The 25,360-nt window shown below is 39.3% G+C and overlaps 1 protein-coding gene across 1 annotated transcript in view; it reads left to right on the top strand.

Annotated features, from left to right (window-relative positions):
- The window catches only part of LOC308276473 (ankyrin repeat domain-containing protein 26-like), a gene marked incomplete at both ends in the record, with an annotated part of 147,982 nt that overhangs the window by 19,021 nt on the left and 103,601 nt on the right, over positions 1-25,360 (top strand). The window contains 6 exons of the mRNA XM_080715268.1: positions 2,497-2,569; positions 8,227-8,287; positions 8,382-8,536; positions 18,639-18,759; positions 19,533-19,600; positions 24,764-24,857. Of these exons, the coding sequence (XP_080571394.1) occupies positions 2,497-2,569; positions 8,227-8,287; positions 8,382-8,536; positions 18,639-18,759; positions 19,533-19,600; positions 24,764-24,857 (572 nt within the window). The remainder of the gene's footprint in view (positions 1-2,496; positions 2,570-8,226; positions 8,288-8,381; positions 8,537-18,638; positions 18,760-19,532; positions 19,601-24,763; positions 24,858-25,360) is intronic.

Genomic DNA, 25,360 nt, shown 5'->3' with positions numbered 1-25,360 from the left:
AAGTTTTTTCTTCTATAAAGTTTGTTTCTTTTTCTATGACAATAATCATTTTTGGGTTTTTTTCCTCATTTTGTTCTGCTGAGTATTTTCTTTTCCTTTTTTTCCCATTTCTGTCAGTGAAGTATTCCTTATTTTTCTATAGACAGAATCAAAAGTGCATACAATTTTATCATTTTAAGGAACCTTAGCAACTAATCAAAATACCCTCTACTACTTCAAAATTTGTTTAACATCCTGGCCAATAGTTGTTACTATCTGGATGGCAGTGGGTCTGGTAGCTCAGAGGTAGAATGCCCCTAGGTTCAATTCTCAGTAACACACATAAACATACAGACACACAAAGAATGGAATTGGTAAGTAAACCCAATAGTAAAAAATAAGATTGGGATGAATAGGAGAAGGGCAAATCAAAGAGGACCAATACTGGGTTAGTTAGGCGTTGGTTTTTATAAAAGAGATCACAAAATATTGGGGGTTTATGACAAGTTTGGTAAAGATGATATAAGAATTAAGGACATAGGAGATTGGGAGGTATCTACAAAGGCATAGGAAGTTCAAAGGAGTCCTGAACAGCTTGTTGCTTATTTCTTTGTTTAACTGGAGTAACTGATGCATTTGGAGGTTTCTGTTGAAAGATGCCACGATAATTTCAGCCATTTGGCAAGGTATCTTTAGCAGATAGGACTGTGGTATCATCTGTTTAAGTCTCTTTATAGAGGATGGCTTAGAACCCCTGTCTACCAGGGGACTGGAAGTTGGTGAACTAGGGCCCAGGGCAGATAGCTCCTCACTTCCTCATCTTTTCCCAGATGTCTTTATGCGTACAGGTAGAGTAGGCAGGGGTATGATTGGATGACAAAGTGGTGATGGAGCTTCAGTTGGGTAGTTGTAATATGCCCATGCTGACAACGGGTGATTGAGCCTCCATTTAATTTTCCAGGAGCTTCTTTATTATTTGAGTCCATACTTATATCAAGAATCTGTACCTTGATAAGGTGAGGATTTAAAGGTTGGAAATTGCCATTGAGCCCTGCAGAAGAGGACCCTAGGCGAGAGAACCTATAGGAAGGAAGATCTACTAGTACTCTATTTGGATTTTTGCTTTTTTTTTTTTTTTTTTGCAGTACTGGAGATGAAACCCAGGGGCATTCTACCTCTGAGCTATACCCTCAGCCTATTTTTTATTCTTTATTTTGAAACAGGGCCTCACTAAGTTGCAAAGGGCCTCATTAAGTAGCTGAGGCTGCCCTTGAACCGTGATCTCCTGTCTCAGCCTCCCAAATGCTGGGATTACAAGCATACACCACCACGCCTGACTAGATTTTTATAATTTTTAATGTTTTGAAATCTTTGGGAAGAGTATTCCTAATAACCGTATATATACTTGTTCTTTTATTTTTTAAGTTGAGTTTTCAAATGTTTAAAAATGTTTCAGGGGACTCCCTGTATAATTTGAGGATAAAGGAAAGCAATAAGATTGGTTGTACTGGGGATGGAACCCTTTTAACTCCAGGCTACACTCCCAGACCTATTTTTTATATATATTTTTATTTGGAAACAGGGTCTCTTAAGCCAGCGAGGCTGGCTTTGAACCTGTGCGATCCTCCTGTCTCCACCACCCAAGCGCGGGGATTACAAGCGTGCACCACTACGCCTGACTACAATAAGATATTTTTAATAGGTGGTTCTCCATGCTGAAAACCCAAGACTGCCATTTTGTAGTTACCCAACTTAGTCTTTGGACTACAGATAGTCAATGGAGAAGGGAGAGTGTATCTTTCTACCTTATTTTAGGTCATTAGGTTTGTTTCAGGTAACAAAAGTTATCTCAGCCATTAATTGAATTCTCAAATCAGCCTTTACAACAGACAGTTTGTGAAGAGAAATTATTCTCAGGCTATGCCAATAAATTGGCTGTTACTCTTTGACAGAGAACCAAGAGTAGTATTCTGTGAGGAAGGTAGAAGACATAAAAGCCTTTTTAAAACAAAAGTCAATTTTTATATCAATCAAGAAATATTTAAGAAAATGGCCTAATGTTCACCAGATTTTTAGATTGAACCCAGACATTTTTCCTCTGAGCTATGCCTCCAGCTCTGTTTTTAAGCTTTTTTTTGTGTGTGTGTGGTACTGGAGATTGAAGTCAAAGGCATCCTACCTCTGAACTGTTCTGTGAGCCCTATTTATTTTTTATTTTGAAACAAGGTTTCACTAAATTGGTGAGGCTGGCTTTGAACTTGAGATCCTCCTGTTATAGCCTCCCAAATACTGGGATTATTATAGGCATGTGCCACTACACCTGGCCTAATTAATTTTGAAACAAAGTCTCACTGTGATGCCAAGGGCCTCACTAAATTGCTAAGCTGGCCTCAAACCTGCAATCCTCCTGTCTCAGCTTCCCAGGTACAAAGATTACAGGTGTGCAACATCATGCCTGATAGATTTTTTTTTTAGAATTGAACTGACCCATTTTTGTTGTATTTTTTTGCCCTAAAGGTTTTCCAACAAACCTGGTCCTGGTGATCCCTGGCCATCATCTGATGAGGATGACTATAATTTTGATAGCAAGGTAAAGTGCTCTCTTATGACATTAATTTTTTTTTCTCTTGAGTTTTTTTCTATGTTGTTTACTCTTAAAATTTAACAGTCATCTTAATATCCTTTTGTAATATGGAATGTTGGTCAAAAAATCATTTTATAAAACTGAAACTAGTTGAAATTTTTGTTTTTACTTTGGTAAATACCAAGACTGATAAATTCTTCGAGGTAATGGGGGCATAACAAATGGCTAGAAAATATACAGAAGCAAGAGAATTATGTTAGGAAAAGCTTTTCCACAGTAGAGGAAATATGAAATTTGGCTAGAGATTCTTTGAATAATTATACCTTTTTGTGACTTTTGATAACCCAGGGGCATTCTACATCTGAGCTACACCCCAGCCCTATTTTTCATTCTTTATTTGAAACGGGGTCTCACTAAGTTGGAGAGAGCCTCACTAAGTAGCTGAAGCTGGCCGCAAACCTGCAATCCTCTCTTCTCAACCTCCCAGGTAATGGGATTACAATTGTGTGCCACCACACCTAGACTGATTCAGTATATTTCTAGTATTCTTTAACTCTGAACTTAGAATATGATTTTTTTTTTTTTGAAACAGGATGTTACTGAGTTGTGGAGGGTGCTGGAATTACAAGCCTGTGCTACCACGCCCAGCTAAAATCTGATTTAATAAAATTGGTGGTGTATGCTTGAATTGTTTTTGGCCCTACCCCATGTTTTGTAATATATCTTTTCAAGCTGTACATTATTCTTTAGAATTCAGTTTGCCAGTACTCTCTCAGAGTGGATTTTCTTTTTTCTTTTGTGATACTGGGGATGGAACCCAGGGGCATTTTGCTTTCAGACTACATCCTCAGTCCTATTTTTTTATCCTTTATTTATTATTTATTTATTTATTTATTTTGGTGGTACTGGGGGTGGAACCCAGAGGCTTTCTACCTCTGGGCTATACTCCCAGACCTATTTTATATTTTATTTTGGAAACAGGGTCTCACTAAGTTGCTGAGAGCCTCACTAAGTAGCTGAGGCTGGCTTTGAACCTGTGTGATCCTCCTATCACAGCCTCCCAAGCACGTGCGCCACCATGCCTGGCTTTTTATCCTTTATTTTGAAACAGGGTCTTACTAAGTTGCAGAGAGTCTCACTAAGTAGCTGAGTCTGGCAGTGAACCTCCTATCCTCATATCTCCTCCTATCTCGATCCTCCTATCTCAGCCTCCCAAGTACTGGAATTACAAGCATGTGCCACCACACCTGGTTTCCAAGTGGAAATCTGATGGAACATTTTCCCATTTTCCTCTCTCTAGTAATAATGTCACAGCTTTCAGGTAGTGGTAGATAACTATGTTTAGCTTTTTTGATTATTTATATTACAATAAAATTAAGCTATTATAGTTATTATTAATTTTGGTGGTACTGGGGGTGGAACCAAGAGGCTTTTCTACCTCTGGGCTATACTCTCAGATCTATTTTATACTTTATTTGGAAACCGGGTCTCACTTGCCGGGGTCCATCCCTAGCAAGAGTCGAGGTTTGTGTGTTGGTGAGAGGAGAGCCGAGTTCGAATGAGAGAAGATCTGTCACATGAGACCAGATTTAAATTTTTTTATTTTATTTAGGATTTGTTACCATATGTGTGTGTGTGTGTGTGTGTGTGTGTGTGTGTGTGTGTGTGTGTATATATATATATATTTTTTTTTTTTTTTTCCAGAAAGCAAAGTATAGCCATGAAAGCAGGAACTCCAAGGACAGGAAAAGTTCTTTTTTTTTTTTTTTATAGACTTTAGGGCAGGGTGTTAGACATTTAAATAATCATAGAAAGTATGCTTTGTCTCACTTCACAAGGCTGACTTGAACTTAATCTTATACATTGGCCTAAACTAAGGTCAGTTTGAACTTCATCTTTGGCCCACAATCTTTGGTCTCTCACAAGCCACTGCCCATCAGTTTTAGTTATAATTCTTATACATAAAATTTTCAATTATACATATTGATCCAAATAATCCTAAAATAATTTTTTGAAGAAGGAAATGCTAAACATACATCATGGGGGAATCTACACCTTTGTGGGTCCTGTTATGGATCGAGAAAATGTGGTTGTGGGGAAACTGTTCCCAGGGACCCCTGTTAGGGTCCTGGCCACAATTTCCCTCAAATCACAAAAAAAGCCAAAACGACCAAAACCAGAAAATTACCGTGGGTTCTTGTCCTAAGCTAAGAATGTAGGGGTGCTGGAAAGCAGGCTGGAAGAAGCACTCCCCCCCACCCCAGCATTAGAAGTTAACTAGAAAAGTCTTCTCCCATATTAGGATTAGAAATAAGATATTAGAATATAGAGTTAAGATATAGAAGTAAGGTAGGATTGGAAACAGAATGAAGATCCATAAGCCCAGCTGCCCAGGTTGTAGGATTCAAGGACCAGGGTAGGGGACCCACCAGGTCAAAGCCTCTAATCTCCAGCTTTCTGGCCAAGGTCTTTGTCCTCCCCATGCTGCAAGCAACATGGGCCCCATCCCCATATCACTGAGCCAGATCAGCAAACAAGGCCATGCTCATCTGCTCTCCAGGCAGATTCCTCAGCGCAGAGATAAGCCCGCCCAGCCAAGGTGGGTGGGAAAGGCAGCCCTAGGGAACTAACACATACCATAAGGGAGATAAGCAGTCTTTAGCAGGCTCTGACATGTGTGGATGCATGTTTTAAAATTATTGGTTGTACTTGTTTGTCCTTGTATCTGATTGGTTGTATTCTAAGGTTGGCGGGCTCAGACTTTTGGCGGGCTCTGACGTTGTAACCACTCCCTCCTGGGGCTATAAATCCAGACTGTGAAGTGAGCTTGGGGTCGAAACTCGACCATAGTGTCTGGGTCTCGACCCCTGGCTAGCCGAGACAGAGCTGCAGCACAATAAACCTCGCTTGCATTTTACATCTCTTGTGAGTAGCATTCCCCCCTTTATTGTTTTTTAATTTGAAAATTTTCACTTTAATTGTCAAGGCTCTTACTGTTTGGGTGGCAAGGCGGATGAGGACTGGAAAACATAAGCAAAGAAGGATGATTATTATGTAAAACATTCCCAAAGAAGCTGTGTAACTCCACCAAAAACGTATATTTAAAATTGACTGGAATTTAGATACAAATTGAGAAGCTAGATCAGCAGTTGAACTAACATCTAAATGGGCTTTATTAAGTATTTGAATCTGTTTTTGTAATGTCTTCAAATCAGGGGCCAATTGTGTATTATTCCATATTCTTAGAGATGTGTTGAACTTGTTTTCAGGTATATTTTGAATGATTAAAAGGTAATGGAATAACACAAATCCATTTATATTGAGCATGGCATTCAACTTGCAGTTTAGTTTTTATATTTTTTATATGATTACCTAAATAAAAAACAGTTTTTTTCCATTACTGACAATCTAGTTTTTAACTTTTTATCTATGATTTTTTGAGTAGCTAATGCTAAAGAAACATTATGAGATAAGGAATTAATATGATGAGCTACACCCCCTGCCCTATTTTTTATTCTTTTTTGAAATCAGGTCTCACTGAGTTGCACAGTGCCTCACTAAGTAGCTGAGGCTGTCTGCGAACTGCGATCCTCCTATCTCAGCCTCCCAAATGCTGGGATTACAAGCATGCGCCACCACACCTGGCTCTAATTTTTTATTCTTTATTTTGAAACAGAATCTCACTGAGTTTCTGGAGGGCCTCACCAAGTAGCTGTGGCTGTCCATGTTCTCCTGTCTCAGCTTCCCAAATGCTGGGATTACAAGTATGTGCCACCACATCTGGCTCTCTAATTCTTTATTTTGAAACAGGGTCTCACTAAGTTGTAGAGGGCCTCACTAAGCAGCTGAGGCTGGCTGTGAACCTGCTGTCCTCCTGTCTCAGCCTCCCAAATACTGGGATTACAAGTGTGGGCATTATGCCTGGTTTAAACTCAGACCTGCAATCTTCCTATTTCTGGTTTCTGGTACTGGGATTATGGGCATTCACCCTCCTGCCAGCTTTGATTCTTTAAGTCTGTGCTTTTAGTTTTAGATCATATAGTAAAGGTGAATGTTTTCATTAGTAAATTTGATACTTATTATTTTTTTCTAGTGCATTGAAATTTTACATCATATTGGGGTATAGAATGTCAGATACATGTACATAGTTCTTGGTGCCCTCCCCACCGGGTCCCTCCCCTCCACATGTCTTTGATATTGGAATTGGTAGTTTTGTATATTCATAGTACCATTTCAACTATTATACTCTTTATGATTTCATCTCCCTTCCCTAACCCCTTCAGTCACCTCCTGTAGAGTCTCTGCTCATCTGACGTTGCCCTTATTTTCTAATATTTCTCTAACTTCCACATATAAGAGAAAACATACATCTAGTTTTCTGAAACTGGCTGTACTTGCTTAGTATGATATTCTCGAGTTCCATCAGTTTTCCTGTAAAAGGAGTGATTTTTGTTTACTTTATGACGAGTAAAATTCCATTGTGTGTATATACCAGAGTTTTATAATATATTCATCTGTTGATGGATATCTAGGCTGGTTTAATAATTTGGCTATTTTAAATTGTGCTGCTATGAACATATGTAGGTATCATTATAATTTTCTAATTTCATTTCCTTTGGGAAGATGCCCAGGAGGCTGTCACTGTGTTGTATGATAGGTCCATTCCCAGTTTTCTCAGAAACCTCCACTCTGATCACCATAGGAGCTGTACTAGTTTGTAGTCCCACCAACAGTGTAGTAGGGTTCCTATTTCCGTACAACTTTGCCTGCACTTATATTTTTTGATTATTGCCATTCTTAACTGGATATAGATGGAATCTTAGTATAGTTTTAACTTGCATTGATTGCTAAAGATGTTGAGATTTTTAAAATATATTTGTTGGCCATTTGTATTTCTTTTGAAAAGTTCGGTTCTGTTGCCTATTTTTTTATTGAGCTATTTGTGTTTTTAGTGTTCAGATTTTTTTTTTTTTTCTTTTTTTGGTCCTGGGGATTGAACTCAGAGCATTCTACTTCTAAGCTATACCCTCAGCTCTATTTTTTTTTTTTTTTAATTCTTTATTTTGAGAGAGGGCCTCATAGATTGCTGAGGCTGGCCTATCTCAGCCTCCCAAATACTGGGATTATAAGGGTGTGCCACCACGCCTGGCATTAGTGTTAAACTTTTTAAGCTCTTTATATATTCTAGATATATAAAGATATTATTCTAGATATATATTCTAGATATATATAGACCTTTGTCTGATCATTATTATTTTCTTTTTTTTTGCCATGCGGAGGATTGAATCCAGAGGCACCTCCTGAGCTGAGCTGCACCCCCAGCCCTATTTTTTATTCTTTTTTTGTGTGTTGAGGATTAAACTAGGGACATTCTATCTCTGAGCTACACCCCCAAACCTATTTTTATTCTTACTAAGTTGCGAAGGGCCTCATAAGTTGCTGAAGCTGGCTGAAAACCTTTGATCCTCCTGTCTCAGGCTCCAGAGTACTACTATTACAATAGTGTGCCACCATGCCTGGCTTTTTATTCTTTATTTTGAAACAAGGTGGAGGGCCTAATTAACTGAGGCTGGCTGCGAACCTGTGATCCTCCTGTCTCAGCCTCCCAAATCTTGGTATTACATGTATGTGATTATTATTCTTAAAGATATTTTGTTTTCTAGAATGTCCCAAAAGTAAACTTAACAGAACTATGGACTGCTGCTCATCAATCCAGGAAAAATCGTAAGCTATTTAAAGATTGCCTTTTTTTGTGCTATTCACTGATTTGAAATTATAGATATTTTCATATTCTGTTTTTTTATTTTCATTGTTATAGAAGAGGAATATGGCATTGGGAAACCAGAAAATAGAACTTTGTTTGATAACAGTACTTCTGATAGTCAAAATGAAGACATTGAGGAAACCCTTTCTAAAACATCAGTCAAACTCCAGAGCTTTCCTCGTGCTTCCTTTATATCACCTGACCCCAAGGTAAGTTTTATTTTTGTTGTTCCTTTTTTAATAAAAAGGCTTCTTTTTCCATTTTTTTCCTTATACCATTTCCCCAATCCATATAATGATGACAGAGATCCTAGAAAGAAATATAAGGCTATTAGATTATAATAGAAAACAAGTATAATAACAGTTGAGCTATGTGTTCAGAAATTCTTAGATATACCATTATGGAAGGAAAGATTTAAAAAGCAACCTAAGCCAGGCATGGTGGTGCATGCTTGTACCAGGGATGGAACCCAGGAGCATTCTACCTTAGAGCTACACCCCCAGCCCTATTTTTTAGTCTTTTTTATTTTTGGAGGCTGAGACCCGAGGATCACGGTCACGGACAGCCTTAGCTACTAATTTAGTGAGGCCCTCTGCAACTCAGTGAGACCTTGTTTCAAAATAAAGAATAAAAAATAGGGCTGAGGGTGTAGCTTGGAGGTAGAATTTCGCCCCTGAGTTCCATCTCCAGTACCACAATAAATAAATAAATAAATAAATAAATAAATAAATAAATAAATATTAATAAATAAATAAAAAGCAACCCCAACAAACAGATAGATGATTATGAAACTGAAGAGGGGGATGAATAGGAAGTATTCATTTAAGAAGGGCAAGATAAATATCAATATCAAGATTGAATAAGAAGCCAGGTGTGGTAGCACATGCCTGTAATTGTAGTATGTGGGAGGCTGAAATAGGAGGATCGAGGTTCAAGACCAGCCTCAGCAACTTAGCACGGTCCTCCATAATATAAACCTTGTTTCAAAATAAAAAATAAAATAGGCCTGGGGGTATAGGTCAGAAGTAGAATGCCCCTGGGTTCAATCCCCAATACCATCACCAAAAATAAAATAAATAATAAAATAAATAATGAAATAAGCAAGCATAACAAAATAACAGATTTAAATGTGAGCAAAAATATAAGAGAAATTAGATTCTTCTACTCAGGCATAGTGGTGCATGCCTGTAATCCCCATACATGGGAATTAGAGACCATAAGATCCTAAGTTTGAGGATAGCCTGGGCAACTCAGTGAGACCTTGTCTTAAAATTAAAAGGTCTGGGAATATAGCTTAGTTGTAGAATGCCTCTGGTTTCAATCCCCAGTTCTGTAACAAAAAAACAAAAAAAGAAAAAAGAAAAAAATGCCAGGACAGAACCTAGGAAAATGACAGCTTTGTTTTTTATATTAGATCTTTTTTAGAGTTTTGTTGTTGTTGTTTGTTTGTTTGTTTGTTTGTTTGTTTTGCAGTACCAGGGATGGAACCCAGGGGCATTCTACCTTAGAGCTACACCCCCAGCCCTATTTTTTAGTCTTTTTTATTTTTGAAACAGGTTCTCATTGAGTTGCAAAGGGCCTTGCTAAGTAGCTGAGGCTGTCAATGAATCATGATCCTCTGGTCTCTGGATCCTGAATGCTGGGATTACAAGCGTGCACCACCACACCTGGCTCCCAGCCCTATTTTTTATTCTTTATTTTTAAACAGGGTTTCACTGTGTTGCACAGGGCCTCACTAAGTAGTAGCTGAGGCTGTCCTCAAACTGTGATCCTCCTGTCTCAGCCTCCCAAAAGCTGGGATTACAAGTGTGCACCACCACACCTGGCACCTTCCTTTCTTCAGTTTTAAAATGCCATCTCATGTAGTGTAAATAGAAAATTAAAACTATTATTGTGCCATTTATCAGCAAATCATGTCAATTTTAAAATAGGGTTTTACATTTTCTTTCTTACCTTATACTGGTACTTAAAAATGCCTAATTCCATAATCACGTAGTATTTCTCTTCTACAATTAAAATTGTTTTTTGAAATGGGTCATACTATGTTACTCTGGTTGTCCTCAAACTCGTAGGCTCAAACAGTCTTCACACTTCTTTATCCCAACTAACTGAGACTTTAGATGCACACCACCATACCTGTCATATATACATCTGTTTTTTGGTACTGGTGAATGAACCCAGGGACATTCTACCTCTGATCTTCACTCCTCAACCCTTTTTTTTTTTTTTTTTTTTTATTAATTTGAAACAAGGTCTTACTACTTTGCTGAAAGTCTGACTAATATGCTGAGGTTGTCCTCAAACCTATGAGCCTCCTATTTCAGCCTCCCAAGTACAGAAATTATAGTTGTGTTGTGTGCCACCATTCCTGGCTCCTACTTTGTAATTTAAAATTTTTGAGATTATTTATTTTTGTGGTACTGGGGATTGAACCCAGGGCATTCTACCTCCAAGCTACACTCCCAGCTCTATTTTTCATTCTTTGTTTTTTTTTTTTTTTTTCATTGTGGTACTGAGGATGGAACCCAAGGACTTTCTACTTCTGAGCTACACCCCATCCCTATTTTTTATTTTGTAACAGGGTCTCACTGAATTGTGGAGGGCCTAAGTAGCTGAGGCTGGCCACAAACTGTGATCCTCCTGTCTTAGCCTCCCAGGAGGATCACAGGCTTGCAGCCAGCTTTAGCTACTTAGTGAGGCCCTCTGCAACTTAGTGAGACTCTGTTTCAAAATAAGGAATAAAAAATCGGGCAAGGGGTGTGTAGCTCAAAGGTAGAATGCCCCTGGGTTCAATCCCCAGCACCACACACATACACACACACACACAAATAAAATATTTGCATATGTTAATAAAGCAATTCATTTTTATATTCTTGAAGCAAATGTTGACGTATTTAATTGAAAAAGTCAAGATGGGCACAATCCTATAATTCAGTACTTGGGAGGCTGAGACAGAAGGATTTCAAGTTTAATTAAGAACAGCCTCAGCAACTTAGCGAAATTCTTTTTTTTTTTTTTTTTTTTGTGGTATTGGTAATGGAATTCAAGAGCATTCTACCTCCAAGCTACATCCCCTGCCCTATTTCTTTTATTTATTTTTGAAACAAAGTCTCAGTAAGTTGCAGAGGGCCTCACTAAGTAGATGAGGCTGGCCAGGAAACTATGATATTTCTGTACCAGCCTCCCAAGTACTAGGATTCCAAGGGTGCGGCACCATGCCTAGCTAACAGTGAAATTCTAAGGAATTTAGGGAGAACCTTTTTTTTCTTTTTGGTGATACTGGGGGTGGACCCCAGGGGCTTTCCTACCTCCGGGCTATACTCTCAGACCTATTTTATACGTTATTTGGAAACAGGGTCTCACTAAGTTGCTGAGAGCCTTACTAAGTAGTTGACGCTGGCTTTTTTTTTTTTCTTTAAGATTTAAAGTTTATTAGAAAGATAGAAATACAGAAAATAGAAATACAGACCCCATGCCAAAATGGCATGAGGGGGTGACTCTAAATGAATACACCTGAGGCTGGCTTTGAACCTGCATGATCCTCCTGTCTCAGCCTCCCAAGTGCTGGGATTACTAGCATGTGCCACCACACCCAGCTTAGGGAGACCCTTTTTCAAAGTAATAAAATAGGCTTGGGGGGGAGTAAGCACAGAGTTAGAAGCTCCTGGGTTTAATTCCAAGTTAAAAAAAAAAAAAAAGAGACTTCTGGGAAGATGGCGACGGAGAAAAGCGGCACTTACAAGTCCCGCTAACAATCCAACTCTACTACCACAAAACCAGCGCCTTTCAGAGCCAGAAAACACCACCAGCAAAGAAATAAAAACGGTAAATACAAGGGACAGAGAAAAAGGGCTGGAAAAACAAGACACCGGAAAAAAACCAGCCCAAAGTGCCGCGCCCGCGCGGCGCGGAGTGGCCGGAGCTGTGGAACGGAGCGGCTGGAGCAGCCGGAGCGGAGCGGCCAGAACAGCTGAACGGAGCGGCCAGAGCAGCCGGAGCGGAGCGGCCAGAGCAGCCGGAGCAGCCAGAGCCACGTCGCGGAACGGCCGGAGTGGCCGGAGTGGCCAGACCCGCGGTGCAGAGCAGCCAGAGCCGCGGTGCAGAGCGGCCGAGGCAGCCGGAGTGGCCAGAGCTGCGTGGCCTACATTTCCCCTAGCAGTACTAGGCTCCAGAGAGGAGGGAAACTCAAAACAGAGCTCAAATCCAGAGAGGAGGTACTCTGGCCTCGCGGCCTAGGATGCAGAAGCAGCGTCTTACTGCTGGCGGCAGCAGCGAGTTCACCGGATGGCCCTAGACCAACCCACTCAACCAGCCACCAGGTGCCTGAGAGGAGGGGTGGACAGTGAGCCGAGGTGAGCAGGTGCTGAACAGCTGGGCGGCAGTCAGCAGTTTTGTTGGTGCAGGGAACATCTAAAGCTCCCAAGGGCCGGGCACAGCACAACTGGCAAGGACTCAGAGCGGAGTTCAAAACCAGAGAAGAAATACGCCGCATCACGGCCGAGGGCGTGGCAGTAGTGCCATATTGCCAGTGGCGGCAGCAGCGAATCCACCGAGTTCACTACAGCTCCATCAGCGCACTCAACAACCGTGAGTCAAATTGCGGCCCCTAGGGGAGAAATCCCAGTACTGCACTCCCAGGGACTTGCGCACATAGTCTCCCTGGGTCGGAGATTTTAGCAGTGCAGCCCAGTGGGGGAGTGGCAGTGGCAGAGATATCATACCATAGGCACAACTCCCCACTGGAGAACGCCCAACTTGGCACCCCCCACGGTCTAAGCAGCCTTGATTGACTCCCTGGGTCTGAGACTTTGTGATACAACCCAGTAAAGGAGTAGTGGTGACTGAGATACCACAGACTCGAGATCCAGAGCATCTTAAGTGAACTCGTAGTGACTCAGGGAAGAACCCAGAGAAGGCACAAACTTCCAAAATTATGGGAAAGAGAAATAACAATGGAGCAGTGAATGCCAACAACCCCACAACATCAGAATCTGATAACACAGAAATCCAAAGATCTCTAGAAGATCAAATTAGGAAAATAACTTTAGAAATAATAGAGGACTTTCGAAAAGAATTTAGAGAGAGTCAAAAAGAGATAAAGGATGCAATTAATGAAGTAAAGGCCTCAATTCAAAGTATAAACAACAGATTAGACCACATAGAGAATAGAATCTCGCTTCTTGAAGATGATCATTCTAAAAATGAACGCATAGTTTCTAATTTAGAAAAAAAAACCCGACAGCAGGAATCTGACATTGAAGAAATATGGGCCCATTTCAAGAGAGCTAACCTAAGAATAATTGGAATAGAGGAGGGGAAAGAAGGTGAAACCAAAGGGATCAACAATCTCTTCAAGGAAGTAATAGCAGAAAATTTTCCAAACATAGAACAAGAGGTCGATACACAGGTCCAGGAAACTTATAGAACTCCCTTTAGCCAGGATCAGAGAAGAGGATCCCCACACCACATAATTGTCAAAATGACTAATGTGGAAGCCAAGGAGAGAATCTTAAAGGCAACAAAAACAAAAGGCCACATGACATACAGAGGCAAACCAATTAGAATCACTCCAGACTTCCCAAACCAAGTTATAAAAGCCAGAAGGGCTTGGAGTAACATATTCCAAACTCTGAAAGAAAACAACTTCCAGCAAAAATTTCCTACCCAGCAAAACTATCCATCAAATTAGATGGGGAAACAAGAAGCTTCCATGACAAACAGCACCTGAAGGAATTTATGTCTTCAAAACCAGCGCTAGAGTAAATACTCAAGGAGATTAACTGCAAAGAGGAAATGGGTAATACACGCCAGAACCAAAGACACAAGAATTCCCATCTAGCAGACAACTAAGCAAAGAAGAATAAACAGTATCTCAAACAGAAATAAGATCTTAACATGTTGGGAATTAAAAATTATCTCTCTATAATCACACTGAATGTAAACGGCCTCAACTCCCCAATAAAAAGACATAAAGTGAAAAAAAGTAGTTGGACTTCCGGGAAGATGGCGACCGAGAAAAGCGGGGCTTAAGAGCCCTGCTAACAACAAATTTCCATTACCACAAAATCAGCGCCTTTCATAGCCAGAAAACACCATCACCAGAGAAACAAAAAAACCACCAGGCTCCAGAGAGAAAGCGGACTGATAACAGAGCCACAGAGGAGATACACCGGCCTTGCGCCCGAGGACGCGGCAGACGCGGCAGCAGCGCCATACTGCCGGAGGCACCGGCGAATTCACGGGACGGCTACAGCAACCCGAGGTGAGCCACTGCGGAACAGCCAGGCGGGATTTCTCCGTGCAGAGAGCATCTAAAGCTCCCAGTGGCCGAGCTCAGCACACGCTGCAGGGATTCAGAGTAGAAATCAAAATCAAGAAGAAAAACGCCAGCCCCATAGCCGAGGGCGTAGCAGTGGCGCCATATTGCCACCGGCGGCAGCAGCAGCGAATTCAGCGCGGCCAGTACAGCCACATCTGCGTACTCAAGAACATTGAGTCAAATTGCGGGCCACAGAGGAGAAATCCCAGTACTGTACTCCCTGGGACTTGACCCAGTGGGGGAGGGGCGGTGGCAGAGATATCACACCATAGGAGAACGTGCAACCTGGCACCCCCCACAGTCTAAAGCAGCCTCTATCGACTCTCTGGGTCGGAGACTCTGTGATACAACCCAGTAAAGGAGTAGTGGGGTCTGAGATACTACTGACTCGAGATCCAGAGCACCTTAAGTGAAGTCATAGTGACCCAAGGGAAGAACCCAGAGAAGGCACAAACTTCCGAAATCATGGGAAAGAGGAATAATACTGGAGCAATGAATGCTCACAACCCCACAACATCAGAACCCGATAAAACTGAAAATCAGAGATTTCTAGAAGATCAAATCAGGAAAATAACTGTAGAAATAATAGAGGTGCTTCGAAAAGAACTCAGAGAGAGCCAAAAAGAGATAAAGGATGCAATTAATGAAGTAAAGGCCTCAATTCAAAGCACAAACAACCGATTAGAACACATGGAGAACAGAATCTCGCTCTTAGAAGATGAGCAATCCAAAAATGAACTCATAGTTTCTAATCTAGAAAAAAATATCCAACAGCAGGAATCTGATATGGAAGAAATATTGGCCCTTTTTAAGAGAGCTAACCTAAGAATAATTGGAATAGAGGAGGGAAAAGAAAGTGAAACCAAAGGGATCAACAATCTCTTCAAGGAAGTAATAGCAGAAAATTTTCCAAACATAGAGCAAGAGGTCGATACACAGGTTCAGGAAACTTATAGAACTCGCTTTAGACAGGATCGGAGAAGAGGATCCCCACACCACATAATTGTCAAAATGACCAATGTGGAAGCCAAGCAGAGAATCTTAAAGGCAACAAAAGCAAAGGGCCAAGTGACATTCAGAGGCAAACCAATTAGAATCACTCCAGACTTCCCAAACCAAGTTATGAGAGCCAGAAGGACTTGGAGTAACATATTCCAAACTCTGAAAGAAAACAACTTCCAGCCAAAAATTTCCTATCCAGCAAAACTTTCTATCAAATTAGATGGAGAAATAAGAAGCTTCCATGACAAACAGAAACTGAAGGAATTTATGTCTTCAAAACCAGCACTAGAGAAAATACTCAAAGAGATTAACTACAAAGAAGAAATAGGTAACACACACCAGAACCAGAGAAACAAGACTTTCCATCCAACAGACAATTAAGATTGGTTATCTGTGGAGATTCATTATTTATGTTAGTCTTTTACCTATCTCTAAATGGTATTGTTTGCCTTTATTGTTGTTAATTTTTAGGATTTCTAGTTGGAATATTAATATACCTTCAGATATAGCAATTGGAAATATTTTATCCCATTCTATTAGTAACTGTTAACTCTGTTTACATTGTCTTTGGATATACAATTTTTTTAATTTTTTTATTTTTTAGGGAGTCTGTATACTCCTCTGTTGCCTGTGTCATTGAAATCATAACCAAGAAATCACTGCCAATTTCAATGTTGTGAGGTTTTATGACCCAGATTTTCTCCTAAAAGTTTATAGTCTTAAGATTTGTATTTAGGTCTATTATCTATTTTGAGTTAATATTTGTATATGGGATTAGGTAAGGGTCCAATTTTATTCTTTTCCATGTAATTATTATTTTTTAACAATATTTAGTTAAAAGATTATCATTTCCACCACCAAATGTTCGTGGAAACCTTGTCAAAAATAACTTGACAATATAGGGAAGAATTTAGCTCTAGGCTTTTATTTAACTCCAATGGTTTATATATCTGCCTTTAGAATAGTACTACACTGTTTCAATTATTGTAGCTTTATATGGTTTGAAATCAGAAAATATATATCTTCTAGCTTTGTTAAAAAAAAAAAAAGAAAACCTTTGAGTTCTTAAAAGTAACCACATTTATTAAAGAGTCTTTAGAAAGGTAGAAAGATGAAAAAAAAAAAAAAGACATAAAGTGGCAAAATGGATTAAAAGCCAGAATCCATCCATCTGCTGTTTACAAGAAACACACCTTACAAGTAAAGATAGGAACAAACTCAAGGTAAAGGGCTGGAGCAAGGTAATCCATGCTAATGGTACTCGAAGACAAGCAGGAGTAGCAACTATAATATCAGACAAGTTAGACTTCAAACCCAAACTTATTAGAAGAGACAAAGAAGGTCACATTTTACTGGTAAAAGGAATAGTCCAGCAAGAGGAAATAACAATAATCAACATCTATGCCCCAAACATAGGGGCAGCTACTTTCATAAATCAAACTCTTTGTGACATGAAGTCACACATAAATCCCAACACAATAATACTGGGAGACTTCAACACACCTCTCACAATACTAGACCGATCTTCCAGACAAAGGGTCAGTAAAGATGTCTCAGAACTAAAGAACACCATTAACCAAATGGACCTGTTGGACACATATAGAATATTTCACCCAACTACAGCAGAGTTTACATTTTTCTCAGCTGCTCATGGAACCTTCTCCAAAATAGATCACATCCTGGGACACAAAATGAGCACTAGCAAATTTAAAAAATGTTACATACTTCCCTGTGTCATTTCAGACCATAATGGAATGAAACTAGAAATCAACTATAAGAAGACCCAGAGAAACAACATAAACATGTGGAGACTGAACACCACACTTCTGAATGAAGAATGGGTCATAGAAGATGTAAGAGGTGAAATCAAGAAATTTCTAGAAACAAATGAAAATAAAGAAACAACATATCAAAACCACTGGGACACTTTGAAGGCAGTATTAAGAGGAAAATTTATAGCACTGAGTGCTCACATAAGAAAAACAGAAAATCTTCAAATAAATAGCCTTATGACACACCTCAAAGCCCTTGAAAAGCAGGAACAATTGAACCCCAAAGCCAGCAGAAGACGGGAAATTATTAAAATTAGAGCAGAAATTAACGAAATAGAGAATAAAAAAACAATACAGAAAATCAACAAAACCAAAAGCTGGTTTCTTGAAAACATTAACAAGATTGATAAACCACTAGCCAACCTAACTAAAAAAAAGAGAGAATCAACCCAAATTATGAAGATAAGGGATGAAAAAGGAGACATTACTACTGACAGCGTAGAAATCCAGAGGATTATCAGAAACTACTTTGAAAAACTCTACTCCAACAAAATGGAAAATCTGGAGGAAATCGACAACTTTCTATCATATTGCGCATGTCTTTCATGATTTGGCCGTGATACCCACTTCCTAGTAACTGTATATGTTTTACCAAGATACTTTGATATTCCTCAGTTGTTACATTGTTTCATGCCTCATCCTTTTTGCTCATGGTACCTTTTCTAGAATTCTCTTCATGCTCACTTTTACTTTTTCTGTCTTTTAAAATATGCCCTGTGATTCAGGCATGGTGGCACAGGCCTGTAATTCCAAGATTTCGGTGGCTGAGCTAGGAGAATCTCAGGCTTGAGGCCAGCCTCAGCAACACAGTAAGACCCTCAGTAAGTTAGTAAAATCCTTTTTCAAAATAAAAAATTAAAAGTGCTGGGGGAATAGCTCAGATATGGAATGCCCTTAGGTTCAATCTCCAGTAATGCCTCCCCAATGTGTGGTGTGTGTGTGTATGACCTTATAGTTGCAATATTCCCTGTTCTTGTTTGTTGTCTATATCTCTACCTCTGCTTGAATATAGAGCAGAATTTATTTTCAGTTTTTTCTGGGGTAGTATCTAGAATTTGACAGACACAGTAAATGCTTGTTGTCTTTCTGATGAGTGAATTGGTCAGCAAGTAAATAAATGTTTCTGAAGTTGAGTTTTGTTTCTTTTTCTTTTAACAGGAAGGAGCAATAGAGACAGCAATTGGAAAAGAAGAAAATGGTATTGAAAGTGATTCAGGAAAGCACACAAATAATGAGAATTTGACTTATGTTGATACAGGGCCCCAAAATAATAAAAGTGGTAAGTTAGTGAATATCTAGCAAAGTTCTTCTATGCTTAAATAGTATTATGATAAAGTGTACAGTTCAAAAATACTAAAAGTTTGTTTTTAATATTTTTCTTTTGCTGTCATTCTTCCTGTTACCACCTTTTTTCTGAAATTGCTTCAACCATCAGAATATATATATACATATATATATATATATATATATATATATATAATTTTTTTTTTTTTTTTTTGCAGTACTGGGAATGGAACCCAAGGGCATTCTACTCCTGAGCTACACCCCAGTCCTATTTTTTATTCTTTATTTTGAAACAGGGTCTCACTGAATTGCAAAGGCTTCACTAAGTACCTGAGGCTGTCTGAGAACTGTAATCATCCTGTGTCAGCCTCCCAAATGCTGGGATTACAAACATGTCGCACCCAGCTCTTAGAAATTATTCTTTAAGCTGGGCGTGGTGGCGCACGCTAGTAATCCCAGTATTTGGGAGGCTGAGACTGGAGGATTGCGGGTCGTGGACAGCCTCAGCTAATTAGTGAGGCCTTCTGCAATTCAGTGAGACTTGGTTTTAAACTAAAGAATAAAAAACAGGGCAGGGCGTGTAGCTCTGAGGTTGAATGCCCCTGGGTTCCATCCCCAGACCCGCAAAAAAAAAAAAAAAGAAAAGAAAAAATCTTTAATAATTACATTTATTTTACTGAAATACTTATGAATAGAGATTGTCTTGTACATATATTTAAAATTCATAGGAATAACTGTTCTCAATATATCTGTTATTGCATTTTATAGATATGTTGTCTGCATTAGGATTAGGAGAAGAAGAAGAAGAAGAAGAAGAATCACCTTGGGATTCTGAGGTATTATCTATTGTTACTGATAGTATAGTTTTTGAAATAAATCTTGAGTGATGTTAAAATATAAAAGGGAGTCAGGAGTGCTGGCTCACGTTTGTAATCATAGCATTTGGGAAGCTGAAATAGGATCCAGGTGTGCGGACAGTTTTAGCTACTTAATGAGGCCCTTTGCAACTCAGTGAGACCCTTTTTCAAAATAAAGAATGCTGGGATTACAAGCATGTGCTACCATGCCCGGCTTCTGCTGGGCTTTTGAAATTAAATTTATCTGAAAACCAAAGAATTATTCCAGATCAACATATGACCTGTATATCTGGATGCATAAAAGTGCAAATCAGATTCAGAGAGAGTTTGAACTGTAATTTTTTTTATCTTGAAATTTGATGTGAAAGTGTTATTATATTTAGGTTATCAAGAGTAGATCTGAAATGAACATTTCAGAAGGAAAAGCATGAGGAATTCTGCTTATGTGGGACTATAGTAACAGTGTGGTTTTCTGGTGTTTTGTTTAAGTGTGTGTGTGTGTGTGTGTGTGTGTGTGTGTGTGTGTGTGTGTGTGTGTGTTACTAGGGAGTGAACCCAGAGACATTCTACATTTGAGCTACATCCCCATCTTAATTTTATCTTTTATTTGGAAACGGGGTTTTGCTAGGTTGACGAGAGTCTCACTAATTGTTGAGGTTGTCATTAAACCTGTGATCCTCCTGTCTTAGCCTCCCAAGTACTGGGACTACTTGGGTGCAAGCCTCCAAATGGACCACCACACCCGACTCAGAAACTACTTTTGTTTTGTTTTGTTGGTGGTACTGGGGTTCCTGGAAACCCTTCTACCTCCGGGCTACACTCCCAGACCTATTTTATACTTTTTATTTGGAAACAGAGTCTCTTAAGACTGCAAGGCTGGATTCGAACCTGCATGATCCTCCTGTCTCCACCTCCCAAGCACGGGGATTACAAGCGTGCATCACCACGCCCGGCCAGAAACCATTTTTGAAAATAAACTCTGTTGAGTAGTTTCATGGCAGCCATGTTTTTAGTAACCAAAGAGTCACCTATTTTAAGGTGACCATTTCAGAAAGAAACAAGAAGGGCCTGATTTTATAGGTATTAGAACTACTGCATAGAGGTACTAGCATGGTAGTTGAAGTCCAGAGATACATTAGAATACTGGTTATGTCGCCAGGTGTGGTGGCGCACGCTTGTAATCCCCGCACTTGGGAGGCAGAGACAGGAGGATCGCATAGGTTCAAAACCAGTGACGCGCTGGCTTAGGAGACCCTGTTTTCAAATAAAAATGTAAAAATAGGTCTGGGAGTGTAGCCCGGAGGTAGAAGGGCTTCCAGGAACCCCAGTACCACCAAAAAAAAAAAAAAAAAGAATACTGGTTATGTCAAAGTATGAATCCTAGGAAAAATTATTGGAATTTCTGTGAATGTTTATCTTTAGTTATGTGTAATAAACAAATTTCGTAAGTAATGTAAAACACAACAGGTTCAGTGGCACACACCTGTAATCCCAGTCCTTGGTAGGCTAAGACAAGAGAATCTTCAGGTTTGAGGCCACCCTTAGTAATTTAGCAACTTGGATTGTTTCAAAATAAAAAATAAAAGGGTTTGGGTATAGCTCAGACTTTAATCCACAGTACCAATTCTTTTTTTTAAAAGTAAAAACACTTTGAGCCGGGTGTGGTGACGCACGCTTGTAATCCCAGCATTTGGGAGGCAGAGACCTGGAGGATCGCGGTTCCCGGACAGCCTCAGCTACTTAGTGAGGCCCTCTGCAACTCAGTGAGATCCAGTTTCAAAATAAAGAATAAAAAATAGGGCAGGGGGTCAAATGCTCCTGGGTTCCATCCCTAGACAGACCCACAAAAAAAAAAAAAAAAAAAAAGGAAAAGTAAAAACACTTTGTAAACTATAAAATATGTGTTTAAATATAGTTAAAATGATCCCAGTGGTATTCAAGGACTTAATAAATATTGAGGATATAGTTTTAAACCTGAGAAAAATAGCAATAATGTCAAGAAAAGACTGGGAAAGTTAGAGGGGGCACATATATTTCTAATTTGGAAATGGTTAAGTTTCAATAAATTATTAATGGAGATATACTTTAGTAGTATAGTGATTTAGTGCTTAAGTCCTTCCTGATGATATTGTAAATCTTTTGACCTTCAGTAAATTTCTATTATTGGGTATCTAGTTAGAGTTAGGTAACATTATCATAATCATTTCACTATTATAATATATAGGAAAGAATATGTACAAGTAAGTACCTGGCATATTTTAAACACAATAAATGTTCTTTTGCTTACGTTATTATTAAGGTTTGTTATACTTAATTTTAAGTTTATTCTTAAATCTCATGTTTGTGTACTGCTGTTATTATTATTATTTGTGTACTAGAGATTAAACCCAAGGGCATTCTTCCTCTCTGCTAACCCCCCAGCCCTCTTTTTTTTTTTTTTTCCTGCTGTACTGGGGATGAAACTCAGGGGCCTTCTACCTCTGACCTTTATCCTCAGTTAATTAATTAATTAATTTATTTATTTTTGTGGGTCTGGGGATGGAACCCGGGGGCATTTGACCTCCGAGCTACACCCCCTGCCCTAGTTTTTATTCTTTAATTTGAAACTGGGTCTCACTAAGTTGCGGAGGGCCTCACTAAGTAGCTGAGGTTGTCCTGGAACCGTGATCCTCTGGTCTCAGCCTCCCAAATCCTGGGATAACAAGCGTATGCCACTATGCCCAGCTATTCTTTTATTTTGAAACAGGGTCTCACTAAGTTGTAGAGGGCCTTATTAAGTGACTGAAGCTGGCAGAAAACTGCAGTCCTCCTGTCTCAGCCTCCCAAGTACTAGGATTACAAGCATGCACCACCACACCTGGCTCCCCCCAGCCTTTTATTTTTGTTCTTGAAACAAGATCTCCCTCAGTTAACTGAGGGTCTCACTAAATTGCTGAGGCTGGCTTTGAACCTTAGATCTTCTTGTCTCAGCCTCCCAAGTACTGGCATTACAGGCGTGTACCACCATGTCCGGCTAATAGGCCTCTTATTTATTTATTTATTTATTTGCGTTTCTGGGGATGGAACCCAGGGGCATTCTACTTACAAGTGACACCCCCAGCCCTATTTTTTATTCTTTATTTTGAAACAGGGTCTCACTGAGTTTCAAAGGGCCTCCCTAAGTAGCTGAGGCTCTCGTTGAACCTCTATCTCCTGTCTCAGCCTCCCAAATGCTGGGATTATAAGCATGCGCCACCACCCCCTGCTGGGCCTCTTCTTTAGGCCTAGATATCTATTAGGTGGGAGAAGAGGACCAAATCTAAGAGCCCAAGTGGGAGAAGAGGGGACCCAGGTCTACACCACTATGCCTGGCTGTGTGCTAATTACACATAACACAAAGAAAAGTTTTTATTACTACTTTGTCATTTTATTCAACCATTTTTTTCTGTCAGTAAAGATTTTCCAGAAGCATTTAGATTTTACCTACTTTTGTTGCGTGTGTGTAGTAATTCATCATGAACCCAGGAGCTCACACATGCTAGGCACATGTGCTTCCACTGAGCTCCTTATACCCCCATTCCATTTATTTATTTATTTATTTAATTTATTGCGGGTCTGGAGATGGATGTTGAGACAGAGTCTTGCTAAATTGCCTGGGCTAGCCTTCAGCTTTTAATCCTTCTGCTTCAGCCTCCCAAAATATTTGTACCCAACTAAAAAAATAAATTTTCCTAAGCCCATGCTTACATAGGTGAAACAACTTGTTCAATGTTTTGTTTATTGTTTTAAGTTTCTCATCATACCAGGTTTTTTGTTTGTTTGTTTTGTTTTTGTATTGGGGATTAAACCCTGGTGCATTCTATTTCTAAGCCAAACCTCCATTTCTCTATATTTTTTTTCCCAAACAGGTTTCTCTGGGTTGCTGGTTTTCTACCTACATTGCTGAGGCTATCGTAGAACCTTTGATCCTCCTGTCTCAGCCATCTATGTACAGATTAGAGGCTTATATCACAATGCCCAACTCCAAGTGTCCTTTTTTTTTTTTTCTTTGTGCTGCTGGGGATAGAACGCAGAGATATTCTTTGTCTGAGCTACACACCCAGCCCTTTTTAAATTTTTTTTATTTTGAAACAAGGTCTTTCTGAGACCTTCAAAACAAGGTTGCTGAGGCTGGCTTGAAACCTGCAATCCTCTTGTTTTAGCCTCTCAAATACTAGGATTATAGGTGTAGACTACCATACCCAGCTTCCAGTGTCTTATTTTAACATTAGAACATTTCTGTTCTTAGAAGTATTTGAAATATTCAAGCCGGGCATGGTGGCGCATGCTTGTAATCCCAGCATTTGGGAGGCTGAGACAGGAGAATCACAGTTTGAGAACAGCCTTAGCTAATTAGTGAGCCCCTTTGCAACTCAGTGAGACAGTGTTTCAAAATAAAGAATAAAAAATAGGGCTGTGGGTTTAGTTTGGCTAAAAAAAGAAAAGAAGTATTTGAAATATTCAGTGCAATTTCCTTGCTAGTGTACTTATAAGAATTTGTTTAAATATGTATTTTTTATGAGACTGATATACTGCCTATTACAGTAAGGAGGCATATTAAAGTCTGTATTTTTTAATTCCCTCTTCTTTTTGGTGGGAAGGCAGAGTACTGTACTTAGGTACTCTGAAGTTATTTCTATTTTGAAATATATACATTAGTATTTTGTCTATGAATATATTTCCTCTGGACTTCCATGCCTAATTTTTCATACTCAGCATCCCTATGAGGATAAAAAAATAGGCTTGATCTAGAGAAGTTCTTAATGAGGTTTCTTTATTAAAATGTTTTGGTTTTCAGTGCATACTTCTCTTATTTTAAAATCTAATTGTTTTTAAAATCGGAAGTTCATCTGGGCGTGGTGGCTCATGCTTGTAATCCCAGTAGTTAGAAGGCTGGGACAGGAGGATTGCAGGTTCACAGCCATCCTTAGCTACTTAGTAAGGCATGCAAATTAGTGAGACCCTGTTTCAAACTAAAGAATTAAAAAACAAGGCAGGGTTGTAGCTCAGAGGTAGAATCTCCTTATGTTTCCTCTAGGGGGGGGGGAGAAGGAAATTCAGTTATTTTCTTAGAAAGTAATTAAGAAATCTTTTGAAATTCATTATTGATATTGATTTTACCAGAGTATCTCTGAGAGTCTTCCATACAAGTGTGTTGGTACTTTGTCTGGAGCAGCAGATCAGAGCAGGAAAAATATAGTCGATGGACAAGTAGAAGGTAAGGACTGTATTTTACGAAAAGGTCATTTGTTAAATTGTTTAAAATCTGAGCACTTATAGATTCTAATAGCTAAAGAAACTTACTTATTAAATGTATAGTAAAGAAAACCAGATATGTTATATAGCCTTTGAAGTTTCAGCAACAGATTAAACTAGGGGTGTCACTAAAGATGCTGAATTATTAGTTCCATTTCAAGATATTCTAAGACCTGAGTAAAGTTAGAAAATCAGGAAGAAGAAAAGAGAACAGAGAAAGAAGAGTAAGAAAGCCAGAGCACAGAGAAAACAAGCACATGTACATACTGGAGAGGGAAGAATAAAGCCGTTCCTTTTTTTGTTTGTTTTTGGTACTGGGGATCAAACCCAGGGGCATTCTACCTCTGAGTTACCTCCCAGCCCTTTTCATTTTTTGTTTTGAAACAGGGTCTTACTATATTGCTGAGAGCCTCACTATGTTGTTGATCTTGGACCAGCAGTCTTCCTGTCTTAGACTCCCAAGTA

The sequence above is a fragment of the Muscardinus avellanarius genome (assembly GCF_963383645.1).
Source record: "Muscardinus avellanarius genome assembly, chromosome: 1".
NCBI lineage: Eukaryota > Metazoa > Chordata > Mammalia > Rodentia > Gliridae > Muscardinus > Muscardinus avellanarius.
Note: the sequence above shows the minus strand (reverse complement) of the source record. Positions and strands in the feature narration are given on the sequence as shown.